Below are 19,632 nucleotides of genomic sequence, written 5' to 3' on the forward strand. Positions count from 1 at the left end.
AGCCTAACCTCTCCTTCCATAAAGTTCAATTGGAGGATAACACTAAATCTTTGCCCCTGCAGAGGCCTCTGTAGAGAAGAGGGATATGGAATCTAAATGTGCCCTTCATTCTCAAAGAAAACCATGACATTATGGTGGTGATGCCATGACAAGCATGTGACTGGATTTGAGTGAGGGGAGTGCTGTGCTAAGTCACCAGCCTCACTTTCTCCTCCAGAGCTATTTGGGTCCAATGACCAGATATGAATCAGGACAATTGGAGACAGCACCGGATATGAGGCAATCAAGATTAAGTGGCTTGACCAAAGTCACATAACTAATAAGTGTCTGGGGCCAGTTTTGAATTTCAGTCCTCCTGAACCATCTAGCTGCTTAAATAAAGCCTCTTTGAACTTCATCTAGGGACTCCAAATCAGTCTAATTAGCTGAGGGATATTCATACATGCCTTACATTCATGAAGAATGACTAATATAAATTATCTGAAGGATATAATTTAGTAGCTTAAGAGTAAGGACTTCTCAAACTCAAAAGGATTCTCTCCAAAATTCATTTTTTTTTCTGTTGACCACATTGTGTCTTCAGGTTGAAGTTCTTCTCATATCTATTGCATTCTTAAAGAGTCTCTCTCTGGTCTGAATGCTCTGCTGTTTGAGTAAGATCTACATTCAAGCAGGTCTTTGCTTGTACCTTACATTCATAAGGTATGAATTAATATCTAATTCCAATGCACATTAAAATGTGGCTTCTTCTTGAAGGCCTTTCCACATTTACTACTTATATAAGGTTTTACTCCAGCAAGAATTTTTAATGTTAATAAGATTTCAGTTACAAGGGAAAGCTTTTCTTTTACATTCATGAGGAATCTCACGAGGAAGAATTCTCTTATGGACATAAAGGAGTGTGCTCATTCTAGAGACTTTTTCTGAGTGTATTACACTCTTAAAGTTTCTTAGCTGCATGAATTCTTTGATGTTGAGTAAGTTGTATCCTCACTCTGAAGGTCTTACCACATTCATTACATTCATATGGTTTCTCTCCAGTATGAACTCTCTGATGCCCAGTAAGATGTGCTTTCCTCCTGAAGGCCTTCCCACATGCAGTACATTCATAAGGTTTCTCTCCAGTATGAATTCTTTGATGTCGAATAAGTTCCGAGTTGTATGGGAAAGTCTTCCCACACTCCTTACATTCAAAAAGAGAACCTCCAATATGAATTTTCTGATGCACAGTAAGTTGCATCTTACTCTTGAAGTCCTTTCTACATTCACTACATTCATAAGGTTTCTCTCCAGCATGAATCCTTTGGTGCCCAGTAAGATATTCCCTCCTCCTGAAGGCCTTCCCACATTCACTACATTGATAAGGTTTCTCTCCAGTATGAATTCTTTGATGTCGAGTAAGTTCTGAGTTGTAAGGGAAAGCCTTCCCACACTCTTTACATTCAAAAAGAATGCCTCCAATATGAATTTTCTGATGCACAGTAAGTTGTGTCTTAATCCTGAAGGCCTTCCTACATATAGTACATTCATAAGGTTTCTCTCCAGTATGAATTCTTTGATGTCGAATAAGTTCTGAGTTGTATGGGAAAGTCCTCCCACACTCCTTACATTCATAAAACATCTCTCCAGTATGAATTCTCAAGTGTACAGAAAGTAGTGTCTTACTCCTAAAGGCCTCTGTACATTTATTACATTCATAAGGTTTCTCTCCAGTATGAATTCTCTGATGTACAATAAATGCTGAGTTGTAGAGGAAACCCTTCCCACACTCCTTACATTCATAAAGAATATCTCCAGTATGAATTCTCTGATGTTCTGCATGATGTCCCTTTCTCCTGAAGGCCTTCCCACATTCACTACATTCATAAGGTTTCTCTCCTGTATGAATTCTTTGATGCTGAATAAGTTCTGAGTTGTAGAGAAAAGCCTTTCCACACTCCTTACATTTATAAAGAATGTCGCCAGTGTGAATTCTCCGATGCACTGTAAGTTGTGTTTTACTCCTGAAAGTCTTCCCACATTCACTACATTCATAAGGATTATCTGCAGTATGAATTCTTTGATGTTGAACAAGTTCTGAATTTTGGTGAAAAGCCTTCCCACACTGCTTACATTCATAAAGAATGTCTCTAGTATGAATTCTCTGATGCTCAGTGTGATGTCCCTTCCGCCTGAAGGTCTTCCCACATTCATTACATTTATAAGGTTTCTCTCCAGTATGGATTCTAACATGTGCTGTAAGTTGTGTCTTACTCCTGAAGGCCTTCCGACACTCACTACATTCATAAGGTTTCTCTCCAGTATGAATTCTCTGATGCATATTAAGCTGTGCTTTTATTCTGAAGGCCTTCTTGCATTCACTACATTCAAACGGTTTCTCTCCAGTATGAATTCTCTGATGCACCGTAAGATGTGACTTACTCCTGAAGGCCTTCTCACACTTAATACATTCATAGGTTTTCACTGCTGTATGAATTCTTTGATGTTGAACAACTTCTGAGTTGTACAAAAAAGTCCTCTCATACTCATTACTTTCAAAAAGAAACTCCCTAGTATGAATTCTCTGATGCACAGTAAGTTGTGCCTTAATCCTGAAGGCCTTTCCACATTCATTACATTTATAAGGATTATCTCCAGTATGAATTATCTGATGTCGAGTAAGGTTTGCCTTCATGCTGAAAGCTTTCCCACATACACTACATTTATAAGGTTTCTCTCCAGTGTGAATTCTTTGATGTCGAATAAGTACTGAGTTCCAGTGGAAAGCCTTCCCACACTCCTTACATTCATACAGAAACTCTTCAGGATGAATTCTCTGGTATACAGCAAGTTGTTCCTTGTTCCTGAAGGTCTTCCCATATTCACTACATTCAAGGAGTTTATCTCCAGCAAATTCTCTGTTCTCTGAAAGGAAGAATAAAGAGGTAATTGATCCTGGCTTTTCCTCCTTTTCCTAAGGTTCTTAGTTGCTCAAAGCTACTCTCTTGACTTTCCACTTCAGAAGGCTAGTTTCACTGGTCTTTCAATAATGTTCAGTTTATCTTCACCCTTACTTTACTGTGAGTGGATGTCATTTGAATGGAATAATACTATTGCAAAAAGATAGATGACTATTGACAATTTCTAAATGTTATCATCTGAGTTGAAGGGAAAGAAAATAGCCAATTGGTGAGTTTAGATTGAGGAGGAGAAATAGATACATGAGGTAAACTGAATAAAGCAGAAATATAAGGAGGGAAAATATGAAAGTTGTTGCCAAAAATGGCCCTTAAAAATCCAATATATCTACTTTGTAAGGAATTTATTGAAATTTGTAAGAGTTAGACGTAATTTTTAGACATGAATTTTGGTGAAAAGCCTTCCCATACTTTTTACATTCATAAAGAATGTCTCCAGTATGAATTCTCTTATGCTCAGTATGATGTCCCTTCCACCTGAAGGTCTTCCCACATTCATTATATTTATAAGATTTCTCTCCAGTATGGATTCTAACAAGTGCTGTAAGTACTCTGGTAATCAAAGAAGGAAAAATGAAAACAGCTTGAGAGCATCACCAAAGACCCATCAAATTGGGAAACATATTAAAATGATAAACCTTGGTACATAATGAAATAAGTACTAACTGAGCAAAATACTAAAAACCTATAGGATATAATGATAGGATATGGCTCAACAAGCCTTATCATATGAAGATATTATTGTGCCTTTATAAAGATATTTTCAAAGGATAAAGAAAAACAGGATGACATATAACATGATAGACTGAAGAAAGGCAATTATGTTAGGATTAAATATTTTAAAAAGTAACAGCAGCAAAGCAACATAACCATAAAAACAACAGAAGCAAAAAAGCACATTAGTTAATATCGTAAGTAATGTGCTTATCTTAAATAGAGAATGAATTCATGCAAATGAGGCAGGAAAATGCCTGCTTAAGAGAAGATAATCTTATCCTTGTCCTTACCTAAACATTTTCCTTACCAAAACAAGAAATCTCTCTGAGCATGGAGATACAGTTCAGTAAAGAGATACATAAAAAAAGGTAACTTCAGTGGAGCTGTGAACTCATCCAGCCTTTCTGGAGATCAATTTGGAATTGTGCCCAAAGGGCAATAAAAATGTGCATACCCTTTGATCCAGCAATACCACTACTGGGTCTATACCTAGAAGAGATCATGAAAAAGGATAAAAACATTACTTGTACAAGGATATTCATAACAGCTCTGTTTGTGGTGGCAAAGAATTGGAAATTGAGGGAATGTCCATCAACTGGGGAATGACTGAACAAATTGTGGTATATGTACATTATGGAACATTATTGTTATTATTAGAAACCAGGAGGGATGAGAATTCAAAGAACCTGGAGGGATTTACATGAACTGATGCTGAGCTAGATGAGCAGAACCAGAAGAAGACTGTAAATCATAACAATAACAGCAATGGGGGTGATAATCAACCTTAATGGACTTGCTCATTTCATCATCACAATAATCGGAGACAATTTTAGGGGATCTGTGATGGAGAATACTATCTGTATACAAAGAAAGAACTGTGGAGTTTAAACAAAGACCAAAGACTATTTACCTTCAAATTAAAAAAAAGATGTTGTCTTATGTACTATGTAATTTTGCTATCTCTTATATCTTATTTTTTCCTCAAGGGCATGATTTTTCTCTCAATACATTCAATTTTGATCAATGTATAGCATGGAAACATTGTAAAGATTATTAGATTGCCTTCTGTGGGGGGGATGGGGGAGGGAGGGAATATTTGGGGGAAATATAAAATTCAAAATATTACAAAAAATGATAGGTAGAAACTACTATTGTATATAATTGGAAAACAAAATATTTATATTAAAAAAGCTAACTTCTTGATCTTAGAAATTAAGTTTTAATACATCAACTCTTCTTGACAGGTCTGAGAAGTTTTAATAAGATCAACTTGTTCAACATTTTACAATGCTTTGACCTATAACAACCAATAGATTAGTATTTTGCAGTATCCCAAATATTTAGTTTTTATGTAGTCACCTGGACAGTGGCTTCTTGAAATATCTGTCTCTGTCTTCCAAGATGCTTTCTTTATTTCCAACTGGTAGATAACATTTGTTTTGGAAACTATAAATCTTATTAATTGAAATTGAGAAAGTCCTAGAAAGTCATCTCAGACAAGAGTTCAGTAGTAATATGTTAGTCGATTTGGTCTGAGTTTTTTTAATTTTTTTAATTTTATTTTTTATTTTATTAAAAAAAGGGAACTCAGGTTGGTTGGAGAGAATTTTTTCATTTTTTTAGGTGACAGGGAAAGAAGAAATTACATATTTTTAAAAGCACCAATAAAAAGTATGCTTTCAAAAATGTTGGTTCTAAGTTGTAGTTTCATAAACAGTATATTTTAATACTCGGAAGATGTCAAGGATAGTATACAGTTGCACCAAAGGATATTCTATATAATGGGAGAATGGGTTACTGAGTAGGACTTAGGAGAAAAAAAACATTGTTTGACTCAGTCTACATAGACAATGGGAACTATAAGATCTAAACTGAGATTAGAAAGAAAAATTTGGGACTTGAAGCAACAATGAACAGAAGATATATTTTAAAGAAAAACAACTAAAGAAATGTTTCCAGACATACTAAGCAATGACCTTTCTCCCAGACCTTTCTCCTGGTTACAAAAGGATGAGGAATATTTTCCTTTTATATGCCAAAGAATGATTTTTAAAATCTTGAAGGTTTTCATAGCATCATATCAAAACTCAAAAGGGGTAGCTGTTCTTACCCAAAGACACCAAGTTCCTATAGTTCTCCAGCATCACCTCCCTGTACAACTTTTTCTGAGATGGGTTCAATTGTACCCACTCCTCCTGGGTGAACTCCACAGACACATCCTTGAATGTCACTGATTCCTGAAATACCAAAAACATTTGTGCTTACCCAGATATAGCTCTGTTATGAAGTTGAAATAGAAACTGCCTGTAGGGTAACCATATGAGGACAGCAGGTGGTAGAGGGAAGTCTGGCATTTGAGTCAAGGACACTGACTCCATTTTATGATTCAATTCTAGAGGTAGCTCAGTTCTTTTTCTATTCAATTATAGGTTTAGTCCAATTTCTGACTTGTGAGAAAACTTTATTATATGGGAATGGGGAGAAAATACTGCATTGTTTGAATGTCGCCCTGTGTGGCTAAGAAATGAAACCACTTCTGTGTTTAGAGACCCCTAAGGACCTAGGTTACGCTGAGCAAAAACTCAGTCAGATCCAAAAAAAGAATTGATGTAAGGAGTTTTCTTATAATTGTACATCTGAAGCAATCCATAAGTCTTAACTGAAAACTGGCCCCATACTGAACAATTAATTGTTGATTAGGAAAAAGAAAAGGAACCTACATATTCTAAGATATATTTAGTAGTTGTATTGGCAAAGAACTGGAAATTGCAGAGCAAAAGGGGAATGGCTAAAGTTGTGGTACATGATTGGTCTATTTTTACTTTTACTTTTCTAGATCAGAATTGCTACACTTAAAAAAAAACTCAAGGTGAAGCATAATAGATTGTATTCCAGCCCCTCACCTTTATTCTGTGTCTCCCTGCTTTATGTGTGTGTGTGTTTGATTCTGGCTTTTGATTCACTCTGCTATCTATTTCTATTAAATGGGAGCGTTCATCCCATTCACATTCAGTTATGATTACTACCTGTGTATTTCCCTCTACCTTTTGTTCCTTTTAGTCCTCTCTCTCCTTTCATCCTTTCCTTCCTCTCCAGTATTTTCCCTGTCTGCCACCTCTTCTATATCTGCCCTCCCCCTATCAGTACACAACGTGCTTTTCCTTAATCTCCTCCCCTCCTACTTGCCTGTCTGATAAGAGATTTCTATATTCCGGTTGTTTATATTATTTCCATTTTGAGTCAATACTTATGAAAGATTCAAGCAATGCCCATTGCCCACTCTCCCATATTCTTCTCTACTTTAGTAGTGATTCTTATACATGCCCCTTTATGAAATAATTTATCCCACTCTATCTCTCCCTTCCTTTTGCACCTAAGGTACTCCTCTTTCTTATACTTTATTTTATGTCATTCCCTCAAATTCAACTTGTACTTATACCTTCTGAACGACTCTAGCTGCCCTATTCGTGACATAAATTTTTAAGAATTACAATGAATTTCCTTCCCAAGTAGGAATGTTAACAGTTTCTCTCTCTTTTGAATCCTTTGTTTTCTTTTCTCTTTATAACTTATTTATACTTCTCTTGCATCTTTAAATTGCATCTCAAATTTTTGGTTTACTGCTAATCTTCTTAAGAAAGCTTGAAATCCTTCTATTTCAGTGAATGACTATTTTCCCCCTTGATGTATCATGCTTAAGTTCTGCTGAGGAATTGATTCTTGGCTCTAAGTCCTCACTCCTTTGCTTTCCAGAATTTCATATTTCATGACAACACATCCTTTAACATTGCAGCTGCCAAATTCTGTGTAATCTTGATTGTTACTTCCCAATAATTGAAATGTTTCTTTCTGGCCACATCTAGTTCCTTTGACCTGTTCTGAAATCTGGCTATGATGTTCCCTGAAGATTTTCTTTGGGCATCAGTTTCCTGTGGATTCTTTAAATGACTATTTTTGCCCTCTGATTGTAGGATGTCTGGGCAGTCTGCCTTAATAATTTTTCTTTCTTTTTTTTTCAAGGCAATGAGGTTAAATGGCTTGCCCAAGGCCACACAGCTAGGTAATTAATTATTGTCTGAGTCCAGATTTGAACTCTGGTACTCCTGACTCCAGGTCCAGTGCTCTATCCACCTAGCCTCTCCTATAATTTTTTAAAAGATGCTATCCAGGTCCACCTTTTGATTACTGCTTTCAGAAGTCCACTGATTCTGAAATTATCTCTGCTGAATCTATTTTCCAGGTTAGTTATTTTCCAAGAGATATTTTACATTGTCTTCCATTTTTTTTCATTCTTTTGAATTTGTGTGATTAATTGTTGATGTCTCCTAAAAGTCATTACCTTCCACCTACCCAATTCTAAATTTTACAGTGGTGATTTTCTTCAATTAGCTTTTGTACTTTCTTTTCCATTTGGCTGTTTATATTAAGGAATTATTTTCTTTAGTAGGTTTTTTAAATTTCCTTTTCCATTTAGCCAATTCTACTTTTTAAGCACCTTTCCAAGTTGTTGATTCTTTTTTCATAATTCTCTTGCATCACTCTCATTTTTTCTTCTATCTCTCTTAAAAGACCTTTGGGGTCTTCCATGAGTTCTTTCTGTGTCTGAAACCACTTTCTGTTTTTCATAGAAGTTTTACCCATGGATGTTTTGACACTGTTGTCTTCTTCTGATTTGCCTTCCCTGTCAACATAACTTTCTGTGGTCAGATTCTTTTTTTATTATTTTTTTCTTATCTTTGTTTTCTTCTGAATCTGGACTATATTCCCTGGGTGGAAAGGGCACTTGGATCAGTGGCAGCAAGCCCTGCCTGTTTACCAGTGCTGTGCTGATGATACCCTGAGATCCCCAGGGATCTGATGTTGTATGGGGGGGGGGGGTGGACTGGAGGGTGGCTGATGCTGCTGGAGGTTGTAGGGATCTGTCAGCTTACTGGTGCTGAGTTCTACTGGCAGTGTCTGGCATGTACTGAGTCTGATGGGGTTTTTCTAGGATTGCCTGCAGCTACACTGAAGCACTTGGCTTTCTATTTTTAGAGCTAACTGCTTGCTCAGGGCTATGCTGAAAAACATGGTGGACTGGTTATTGGGAGGTTGCCTGCCTGCCAGGAGCTGCACTGATGCAGGTGGAGGTGTGGCCTCTGGCGCACCACTGAAGCACAAGACAGCTTTTAAAGCTGGCAGAATCAAGACCCATGGAGGATCCTAATCTAGACACTTGTCCACTCTTCTACTCTAGCACTCAAGATCTCCTGCTGGTTTGCTGAGGTGGTGACTGCTGCTGCCCTGCTTCCTTAAGTTGACATGGATGAGCTTCCCTTCACCACCTCTTCTGACAGTCCTCCAAGTTTCCTGGGCTAAAAACTTGTTTCACCCCATCCTTTTTACTGTCCTGGGGCACTACATCATGGGATGAACATGAGAGAGCTAAAATGATTTACTGTTTACTCTGCTATCTTCCATGATTTCTTATATTAAAATGGTTTTCTATCATTTTTATACTTCTATTACTTTTCTAACATCTTCAGTCATTCCACAACTGAAGAGAACCTCCTCAATTTTCCATTCTTTCCCACCAAAAACAGAGAGCTTCTTTAAATGTTTTTGGACATATGGGTCATTTCCTCTTTCCTGGATCCCTCTGTATCTAAATTAGTAGTATTGCTGCCCAAAGGTACATCCAAAATTTAGTAATTTTCTCAGCTTATTTCAAATTTCTTTCAAGAATGGCTGGACCAATGCATAACTCTATTCATAGTATTATTAATGTACTTGTTTTCCCACATACCATACAGAATTTCTCACATTACTTATTTTGTCAATTGGGCCAATCTGATGAGTGGAAGGTGGAAATCTCAGAGAAACTTTAATTTTTCTGTATTCCTATCTTATTATTGCTGTTATTCCTATCCTATTACTATTCTTGCCCTATTATGCCTAATTATTTCTATCCTATCTTTTTAAGAGAAATGTGTCATATCTTGTCAGAAACTATACCTACTGATATAACAATATTATTTTTATTATGTTAATAATATAGTCTATTATATTAACAGTTTTCTTAATTTTGAACAAAATCTGAATACCTAATATAAATCCAATCTCATAATGGAAAATCTTGATGAAATGGTGCTTTAATCTCTCCCTGCTTTGGGGAACATCATATTTATTTGTAGAAGGAATTTGGGATCCTTTCTTTTTCTGTATTTTCAAACAGATTATGTAATATTAGATGTCTGATAGAATTCACCTGGAAATTCAGGTGGATTCCAGAGGTTTTTGATTTTTCTTTTCATCCTCTTTAGAATTTCATCTATGTGGGGCAGCTAGGTGGTGTAGTGGATAATGCACCGGCCTTGGGGTCAGGAGTACCTGGGTTCAAATCTGGTCTCAGACACTTAATAATTGCCTAGCTGTGTGGCCTTGGGCAAGCCACTTCACCCCATTTGCCTTGCAAAAAAAAAAAACCTAAAAAAAAGAATTTCTTCTATACATTATTTAATTCCTTCATCAAAAAGTTTATTTAAATCCTTTATTTCTTGATCAGTTAAATTGGGTATTATCCATATAGAAATGTATGCATTCATTAATTTTATTTAGATGGTCAGGTTAATTGGTAAACAACTGGAAAGAATAGTTTCCAATGTTTTATTTCTTCATTGGTTATAAAATCTTATTTTTATTCATTTTTGATACAAGCAATTTTGTTTTACTCTCTTTCTTACTTGCCTTTTCCCTATGATGTGGGGAGAGGAGCTGGATTAATAAATTCTTCCCAAAGCCCCTCTTTATTGAGGCCTTAGGCTTTCCAAGGCAGCTCTTCATTTTTTATTGGCTATTCTGCTTAATTTCAAATACAACATAATGCCTCAAGGCTGGGTTCCCTATCCTAGCCCTCCTTGTTTTCAGCTTCCTTTATTAGAAATTAAGTTTTTTGAGGACAGGAATTGTCTTTCCTTTTCTTTTATGTATTCCCAGTACAAAGTATAGTGGCTGGCATATAATAGGAGCTTTACAAATGTTTGATAACTATTAGTGAATTTTATGTCTAATTAATGTGGGTTTTTTCTTTTACTATAAGTGCAAAAGGCACTTATGCTGGTAAAGCTATCAATTAGCAGAGCCACTATAAGAAACAATTTGGAACAAATACACAAAATTACTCAATTGTGTCAAAGCAAGACTAGGCATATATCCCCAAAGGCATCAAAAATAAAAAAGTAGAAAAGGAATTGAGTACGAAAATATGTCTGAGTACTTTTTATCATAAACTATTAGGAACAAGGAAAACTCATCAACAAGGAAGTATCTGATCATGAAAGGTGAGATTTTTATCGCCCTTACAGCTTTAGTATTTTTATAACTTCATTTTATGGTATTTTTTGGTAATCATGATCTGAGACAATGAAAAAGCAAAAATTGATTTACTAAAAAAGAGAAAATCAGTGGAACAACATCCTGCTAAAAGGTACCATAGTCAATGAAGTCATAAATATACTAAAGATACAAGCATCAAATGGCATAGCATCCAAATTTTTAAAGCAAAACTTAAGAATTACAGGAATAATTAGATAGTAAAATTATATTAGTGGAGGACCTCAATTTTTCCTTTTCAGAACTAGCAAAATCTAACCAAAAAATAACCAAGAAAGGAGATGAATAATCTTTTTTACAAAATGTTGTTATGACAGGAAAAAACAGCATGGGAACAAAAAAAGAATACACCTTTTCTTCCACTATAAAGAATGTGTGTGTGTGTGGGGGGGGGGGATCAAAGAACAAATCATATAATTAAGAAATTCATCAATGACAATGAAAATGAGAAATGGGGGTGGCTAGGTGGCTCAGTGGATAAAGCACTGGCTCTGGAGTCAGGAGTACCTTGGGTTCAAATCTGATCTCAGACACTTAATAATTACCTAGCTGTGTGGCCTTGAGGAAGCCACTTAACCCCACTGCCTTGCAAAAACTTAAAAAAAAGAGAGAGAAATTACAAAATTTGTGTGATGCAGCTAAAGTAGTTTTTATAGAAAGTTGTATATCTCTAAACTCTTATACCAATGAAAAAAGAAATCAATAAATTGAGTGTGTAAAAAAAGTAAAACTTGAAGAGTCAATTAAAAATTCCCACTAAACCTAAAAACAAAAGTCCTGAAATCAAGGAAGAGATCAGCAAAATTGAAAGTAAAAAAACAACAACAATGAATTAATAAAATTAAGAATTGGTTTGAAGAAGCAATAAAGAAAACTGTTAATCTGCCTTAAAAAAAATCAAAATCACCAGGATAAAAAAATTAAAAGACTGAATGCATCACAAATAAAGATGAAACTAAAGCAATTATTAGGAGCTATTTTAATAGAATGTTTACCACTCAAAAGGACATTGTAAATGAATTGGACAAATTTTTACAAAAAATTAATTGCCCAGATTATAAGAAGAAACGTAATATTTAAATAATATTATCTTAAAAAATGAAATTGACCGATCTATAAATAAACACCTAAGAAGAAATCCCTAGGTCCAAATTGATTTTCAAATGAATTCTATGAAACTTTCAAAAGCCAATTAATTCCAATACAAAATAAATTATTTGAAAGATTGGATAAATAACAAATACAGTTTTGATAATTAATCAAAAGAAAGCAAAAACAGAAAAAACAAGAAACCAATTTCCCTAATGAACACTGATGCAAAAAAATTTAAAGAAAATATTAGCAGGAGATTCTGGCAATAGTGTAAAGATCATATATTATACTCAGACTGCATTACTCAATGAATGCTGAGCATATTTAATATTAGGAAAATTGTAACATTTATGATGTCAGATCCCAAATAACAAAAATCATATGTTGAAATCAGTAATTGCAAAAAAAGCTTTGGACAAACTACAATAAACATTTTTATCAAAAATATTTTATGAAACGAAGTATTATCTATCTAAAATCATGAGCAAGTATGATTTGTAATGAGGAGAAACTAAAAACCTTCCCAAGAACAGCAGGTAAAGCAAGAATGATTATTATCAACTTTTACTCAATACTGCATTAGAAATGCTAATAATTGTAAAAAGATTAAAAAATGAAAATGAAGGAATAATAATAGATAAAAGTTAAAAAGTGTCACTTTCTAGATGATGAGAATTCTAGAGAATAAAGTAAAACACTGGTTGAAACAATAAAACACTTTACCAAAATTAAAGGCTATAAAAAAGCTCATATTATAGGATCAACATTTTTATATGTTAGCAACAAAATACAACAGAAAGAGAGAAATTCCATTTAAAATAACTACAAGCAGTAAAAAAAAAAAAACGCATGGGAAACTACCTGCCCAATCACACTCAGAAACTTAAACAAACATAATTCCAAAGCTTTTCAAATAAATAAACACAAATCTAAACAAATGAAGAAATACTAATTGCTCTTGGTTAAGAAGTCAAACTAAAACCGACAATTCAATTTAAATTAATTTACTTATTAGTACCATATCAAACAACTAAAAAAAAAGTTTTATAAAATTAGAAAAAATAAAATTTCTTAAAAACAAAAGGTCAATAGTATAAAGGGAACCAGTTTTAAAAATGTGCAAGGGGGTGAACTAGCTGTACCAGATCTCATTATATCACAAAGCAATAATCAGTATAACAATCTAGTGTTTGATAAACTCTAAAATCCAAGCTTTGGGGACAAAAATCTCACTATTTGAGTAAAACTGCTAGGAAAACTGAAAAGTATCTGACAGAAACTACACAAAGACCAACATCTAACTTCATGTAACAAAATAAGGTCATAATTTAGACAAAAATGATGATATCAGAAGTAAAGTTTGGGAGCATGGGAAAATTTACCTGTCAGGATGAATAAAGGAAGAATTTATGACCAAAGAAGAGATAGAATCAGAGAAAAGTAATTTTAATTTCATTAAATTTAAATTTTTGCAAAAACAAAATCAATGCACCCAAAATTAGTAAATGAGAAAATGGAAAAAAAACTTTTTACATAACATTTCTTCAATAAAGTCTTTACTTCTCAAATATGGAGGGAACTGAGTCCAATTTGTAAAAATAAGAGCCATTCTCCATTTGAAAAATGGTCAAAGTATATAAACAAGCACTTTTAAAAAGAATTAAAAACTAATAAGTTATTTAAAATGCTCTAAATCATTAATAATTAGAGACATACAGATTAAAACAACTCAGAGATACCACTTTATACCTATCACATTAGTTAAAATGACAGAAAAAGGTAAATGCAGATGGAGTGTGGAAAAACAGGAAACTAATGGACTATTGGTAGAGTTCTGAATTGACCCAACCATTGTGGAGAGCAAATTGGAATTATACTTAATAAAGGCCCAGAGAAATATAGATTAAAAACTAATCGGAGATTAAAGAAGATAATCTTTATAAATGAGTGGGTTAACAAACAAATCATAGAAATGTTCAGTAATTTCATAAAAGAGAATGACATTAATGAGACAAATGCCAAAAACTATGGGACATAACAAAAACAGTGATCAAAGGAAAATTATAGCACTAAATGCTTACAGCAATAAAATGAAGAAAAAGCAGCTCAATGAACTGTATATCAATTTCATAAAAATTAAAGATGAAATTAATAAGATTGACCGTAAAAAAGTCATTCAATTACTAAACAATACTAGGAGTTGATTAAAAACAAATAAAATAAACAAGTAGTTAATTTGATTGTAAAGAGAGAAGAAAATCAAATGAGTAGGACCAAAAATGAAAAGGGTGAATAATATATCATAATAAAGATGAAATTATAAAAGACTTATAAGAAGCTATTTTATAAAATTGTATGCCAATAAATTTAACAATTTAAGTGAAATGGAAGCATATTGACAAAAGTATAATTTGCCTAGATTAGAACAGGAAATAGACTATCTAAATAGAGCACTTTAAAAATAGAAATTGAACACAGCATAAGAAAAAAGCATCAGAACCAGATGATTCTACACATTAATTGTATCAAAGTTATACATTAATTCCAAAACAAAGAAATTATCTGAAAAAAACAGGAAAAAGAAATCCTATCAAATTGCCTTTATGAAGCAAATACGTAATCAGGAAGAATAAATAAGACAATTCATTAATGAATATGGTACAAAAATGCTAAATAAAATACTGGCTGAAATATTACAAAAATTTAATACAAAGATTATACATAATGATCAAGTGGGATTTATACCAGGAATGCAGGGATGATTTAGCATAGGGAAAAGAATTAAAGGACTGATTTTATCAATAATTATCAATAATTTTATCATTTTATCAATAATTATCAATTTATCAATAATTAAAAAGCAATGATTATGTCCAAAGATTAAGAAAACAAACTTTTGATAAACTCCATTGTCCATTTTTGATAAAAAAAAAACACCTGAAAGTATTGATATAAATGAATTTTTCCTTAAAGTGACAAGAAGCACTTATCTAAAACTATCAAGAAGTATTATTTATAATAAAAATAAGCTAGAAGACTTCCCAGTAAGACCTATGGTGAAACAACGATGTGGATGCCCATCATCACTGGTATTATTCAGTATTGTATAGGAAATCACAGTAATATCATTAAAAGAAGAGAAAGAAATAAAAGGAATACAAATAGAGAATGAGGTTAAAACAACCTATCTCATTCTGCAGACAATATTATACTTGAAAAATCCCAAAGATTCCCTTTAGTTGAAACAATACAGTACGTAGCAGGTTATAAAGTAAATCTACATAATTCATCAGCATTTCTATATATCACAAAACAAAATTCTGCAATAAGAAATAGAAAAAGATATCCCATTTAAAATAACTCTCAATAGTTAAAATTCTTTTTTTTTTAGGTTTTTGGAAGATAAATGGGGTTAAGTGGCTTGCCCAAAGCCACACAGCTAGGTAATTATTAAGTGTCTGAGGCTGGATTTGAACTCAGGTACTCCTGACTCCAGGGCCGGTACTCTATCCACTATGCCACCTAGCCACCCCGATACTATAAAATTCTTGAAAGAACTTGTTCAAAAACAAACCAAAAACTAAAGAAATAAAATTATACAAATAAAATAAGATTTAAATAATAGTAGAAATTTTAATTATTCATGGGTGGGCACAGTCAATATAATAAAAATGCTAATTTTAGCTAAAATAATTTACATATTCAATACCATCCCATTTAAAGTATCAAAAATAATTTGCTGAATTACAAAAATAATAACAAAATTTATTTGGAAGAACAAAAGTCAAGAATATCAAAAGAGCTAATAAAAAAATGTTAAGGAAGCAGGTTTAGCATTATGAGTTCTTAAAACTCTGCTATAGGACAATAATTATCAAAAATATCTGGTTAATGGGCAGCTAGGTGGCGTAGTGGATAAAGCACCGGCCCTGGAGTCAGGAGTACCTGGGTTCAAATCCGGTCTCAGACACTTAATAATTACCTAGCTGTGTGGCCTTGGGGAAGCCACTTAATCCCATTTGCCTTGCAAAAAAAACCTACTTCTAAACTAAGGACTTTAACTAAAATTTCCAGAGACAGAACCCACAGAGGGACACAGTGAGGCAGTTCTCCTACTCAAGGTAACCTGGAAAAGAGCAGAAAGGCTCTGCTCCCCAGAGTCGGAGGGGCGGCCCGCCAAAGGGGTGGCCTACCAGAACGAAAGAACTTCAGCCTCCCAGAGGCAGCCCCAGGGCGCTGGGAGCCACAGCTCACAGCAGCAGGGGAGTCTCCTGAGCTGCATCCCGGGGGAGCACCGGACACAAAGTGGGGGAACAGTGGGGAACCTCTACCAGAGTGAGCAGGGGCAGCCCCGCCTTCAGGGCACACAGCCAGCAGCATGGTCTTTAGGCAGCCCAGATCCAGGAACAGAAGCAGGCAGAGCTGGTAAGCAGGAGCCCCCAGGGCATGAGCCCATTTTGCTGAGGGAGAGGAGTAAAGAGAGACTGTGGAGCTCTGTCCTCTAGCCCTGGAACAGGACTCTGGGGCTCTGAACACATTCAGATCCTGAAAATAGTCTAGGCCCCCCCCCCATAGAACAGCAGGGCTCCCCCCACCTCAGCCCTGTGGCAGAGGGGGGTGCTTATGATCATTCACCGACCAGGAGGGAAGACAGAGCCTCACACACTGAGATCCTTCTGGGAGTGCCCCAAAAGCTCAGGAAGCACCCCAAAAATAGGCTTAGGCTGGGAAAATGAGCAAGCAGAGAAAAAAGAGGAACACCATTGAGAAATACATTATCTATGATCCCAAGAAGGATGAATATACTCAGTCTGAAGATGAGGAAGCACAAGCTCCTGCATCTAAAGACTCCAAGAAAAACAGAAACTGGGCTCAGGCTATGACAGCTCAAAAAAGACTTTGAAAATCAAATGAGGGAGTTGGAAGAAAAACTCGGAAAAGAAATAAGGGAGATGCAGGAAAAACATGAAAATGAAGTCAGCAGCTTAGTCAAGGGAATCCAAAAAAATGCTGAAGAAAATAGCATACTAAAAACCAGCTTAGGTCAAATGGATAAAACAGTTCAAAATTTATTGAGGAGAAGAATGCTTTAAAAAGCCAAATTGGCCAGATGGAAAAAGAGATAAGAAAACTCTCTGAGGAGAACAAATCCTTCAGACAAAGAATAGAATTCAGGGAGATTGATGAATTTATTAGAAATCAGGAATCAATACTTCAAAACCAAAAAATGAAAAAGTAGAAGAAAATGTGAAATATCTCATTGAAAAAACAACTGATATGGAAAACAGACTTAGGAAAGATAATTTAAAAATTATTGGAATACCTGAAAGTCATGATCAGGAAAAGAACCTTGACATCATTTTCAAAGTATTACTACAGGAAAATTGCCCTGATATTCTAGAAGCAGAGAGCAAAATAGAAATGGATAGAATCCACCGATCCCCCCGAGAGAGATCCCAAAAAAAACAACCCCCAGGAATATTATAGTCAAATTCCAGAACTCCCAAGTCAAAGAGAAAATATTACAAGCAGCCAGAAGGACACAGTTCAAATATCGTGGAGCTGCAGTCAGGATCACACAGGACTTAGCAGCAGCTACACTGGAAGCTCGTAGGGCTTGGAATACAATATACCAGACGGCAAAAGAGCTTAGAATGCAGCCAAGAATGAACTACCCACCAAGGCTGAATGTCCTCTTCCAGGGAAAAAGATGGACTTCCAATGAACCAGGGGAATTTCAAATGTTCCTGTTGGAATGGCCAGAGTTGAACAGAAGGTTTGATCTTCAGATACTGGACTCAGGTGAAGCATGGTGATTGGAGGAGAGGGGGAAAATATGAGGGACTTAATGATGAACCGAATGTATTCCTGTATAGAAAAATGACACTGATAATAGTTATATGAACCTTCTCAGTTAATAGAGCAGGTAGAAGGAGCTTTTATAGTTGAACCACAGGAGAAAGCTGAATTCGAAGATAAAATATGGTGTAAAAATGGAGTCAATAGAAAAAAGGGAAATGTAATGGGAGAAAGAAAAAGGAGAGGGGGAATAGGCCAAGATATTTCACATAATAAGATTTTTCTTTATTACAATGAGCTATTGCAATGATAATGGAAGGGGAGAGGCAAGGGGGAACAAGGAAACCTTTGCTCTCATCAGAGGTGGCTAGGATAGGAAACAGCTTATATACTCAATGGGGTATAGACATCTGGAGTAAGAAGGAGTGGGGAGCAGGGGGAAGGGGTGGGGATGTGAATAAAGGAGAAGAGGATAGACCATGGGGGAAGAGTGGTAAGATATAACACATTTTCTTTTTTACTTCTTGCAAGGGGCTGGGATTGGAAGGCCTGTCCGGGACCATAGGGCCAGGTGGATGCTGGGCCTAAGGGGTGGTATGGGGGCTCAGGGCCTCTTGGCCCCAGGACCAGGGATCTGTTTGCTGCGCCACTCAGCTATCCTACAGCAAAGTCAGAGTGAAAGGAGACAGAAAATATAATACATGGTAGTGGAGAAATAAGAAAGGAGGGAGTTGTGATCAGCAATGGCAACGTGGGAAAAACATGGAAGTAACTTTTGCGATGGACTTACCATAAAGTATGTGATATGACAGAGCTGTAGATGTTGGAACAAAGACTGAAGCACATTTTTTATTATTATCATTTGGGGGAGGGTGAGGGGCAAATGGGGCTGGGTGGCCTGCCTGGTGCCGCATAGCAGGGTGATCTTTGTTTGTCTGAGGCCGGATTTGGACCCGGGTGCTCCTAGCTCAAGGGCCAATGTTCTGTCCCCATCCAGCCACCCCTACTATTATTACTATTTTATTTTATTTTGAGTCTTTTTTTTCTTCTTTTTGGTTTTTGCAGGGCAGTGGGGATCAGGTTGCTTGCATGTCACATGGCTGGGTGATTGTTGAGTCTATGGGGCTGCATATGGGCTCAGGTGCTCATGGCTCTAGGGCTGGTGCTTTGTCCATAGCACCACCTGGCCATACCTACAATTATTACTATTTTTTAAAAATTTTTTTTCCTCTCCCCTTTACTTTATCACTCAAGCAAGTCTATATTCATGGGGGGGAGGGGGTATTTTGTTTACTCTTAAACAAGAATATTTTACTAATGTAAAAAAAACATTTGTACAAAATGAGAATAAAAAAATAAAATTAAAAAAGAGTGTTGGCAAAACTGTAAAGCAGAATGGCAGCAACTAAGCTCAGACTAATAGTTTAGGCCATTTATCAGCAAAAGGTCAAAATGCATGCATGACCTAGGTATATAAAAGAGATATTACAAGAAAATGGAAATACTACTTATTAGACCCATGGATAAGGCAAAAATTATAAAGAAAGAAGAGAGTGAAAGCAAAGGGAGGTGTAAAATGGATAATTATAATTACATTAAAAAAAACGTTCTGTACAAATAAAACAAATTCAGAAAGAAAGCAGAAAATTGGGGGGGGGATTTTTATAGGCATTGGCTCTCAGACAAAGGACTTACA

At 35.4% G+C, this 19,632-nt stretch overlaps 2 protein-coding genes across 2 annotated transcripts in view; both read right to left on the reverse strand.

The window, feature by feature from the left end:
- LOC141495669 (uncharacterized) overlaps positions 1-19,632 on the reverse strand; it is a 61,293-nt gene that overhangs the window by 39,450 nt on the left and 2,211 nt on the right. The gene's annotated exons all lie outside the window — the stretch shown is intronic.
- Positions 927-18,434, reverse strand: LOC141495661 (uncharacterized). Its single transcript, XM_074197258.1, has 3 exons — positions 17,817-18,434; positions 5,785-5,911; positions 927-2,904 (listed from the first exon to the last, which is right to left on the reverse strand). The coding sequence occupies exons 1-3, from the start codon at positions 17,946-17,948 to the stop codon at positions 941-943; spliced, it is 2,223 nt and encodes a 740-aa protein (XP_074053359.1). The 5' UTR covers positions 17,949-18,434; the 3' UTR covers positions 927-940.

The sequence above is a fragment of the Macrotis lagotis genome, chromosome 1 (genome assembly GCF_037893015.1).
Source record: "Macrotis lagotis isolate mMagLag1 chromosome 1, bilby.v1.9.chrom.fasta, whole genome shotgun sequence".
NCBI classification, from domain to species: domain Eukaryota; kingdom Metazoa; phylum Chordata; class Mammalia; order Peramelemorphia; family Peramelidae; genus Macrotis; species Macrotis lagotis.

What these genes read in the sequence shown, in the direction of transcription:
- LOC141495661 (XM_074197258.1), bottom strand. Translation starts at nt 17,948, where the DNA reads ATGCTTCACCTGAGTCCAGTATCTGAAGATCAAACCTTCTGTTCAACT. An exon ending in GAAGAGGACATTCAGCCTTG is followed by an intron (nt 5,912 to 17,816) that starts GTGGGTAGTTCA and finishes TTGGTATTTCAG; the next exon opens with GAATCAGTGACATTCAAGGA. An exon ending in TAGGAACTTGGTGTCTTTGG is followed by an intron (nt 2,905 to 5,784) that starts GTAAGAACAGCT and finishes TCTTCCTTTCAG; the next exon opens with AGAACAGAGAATTTGCTGGA.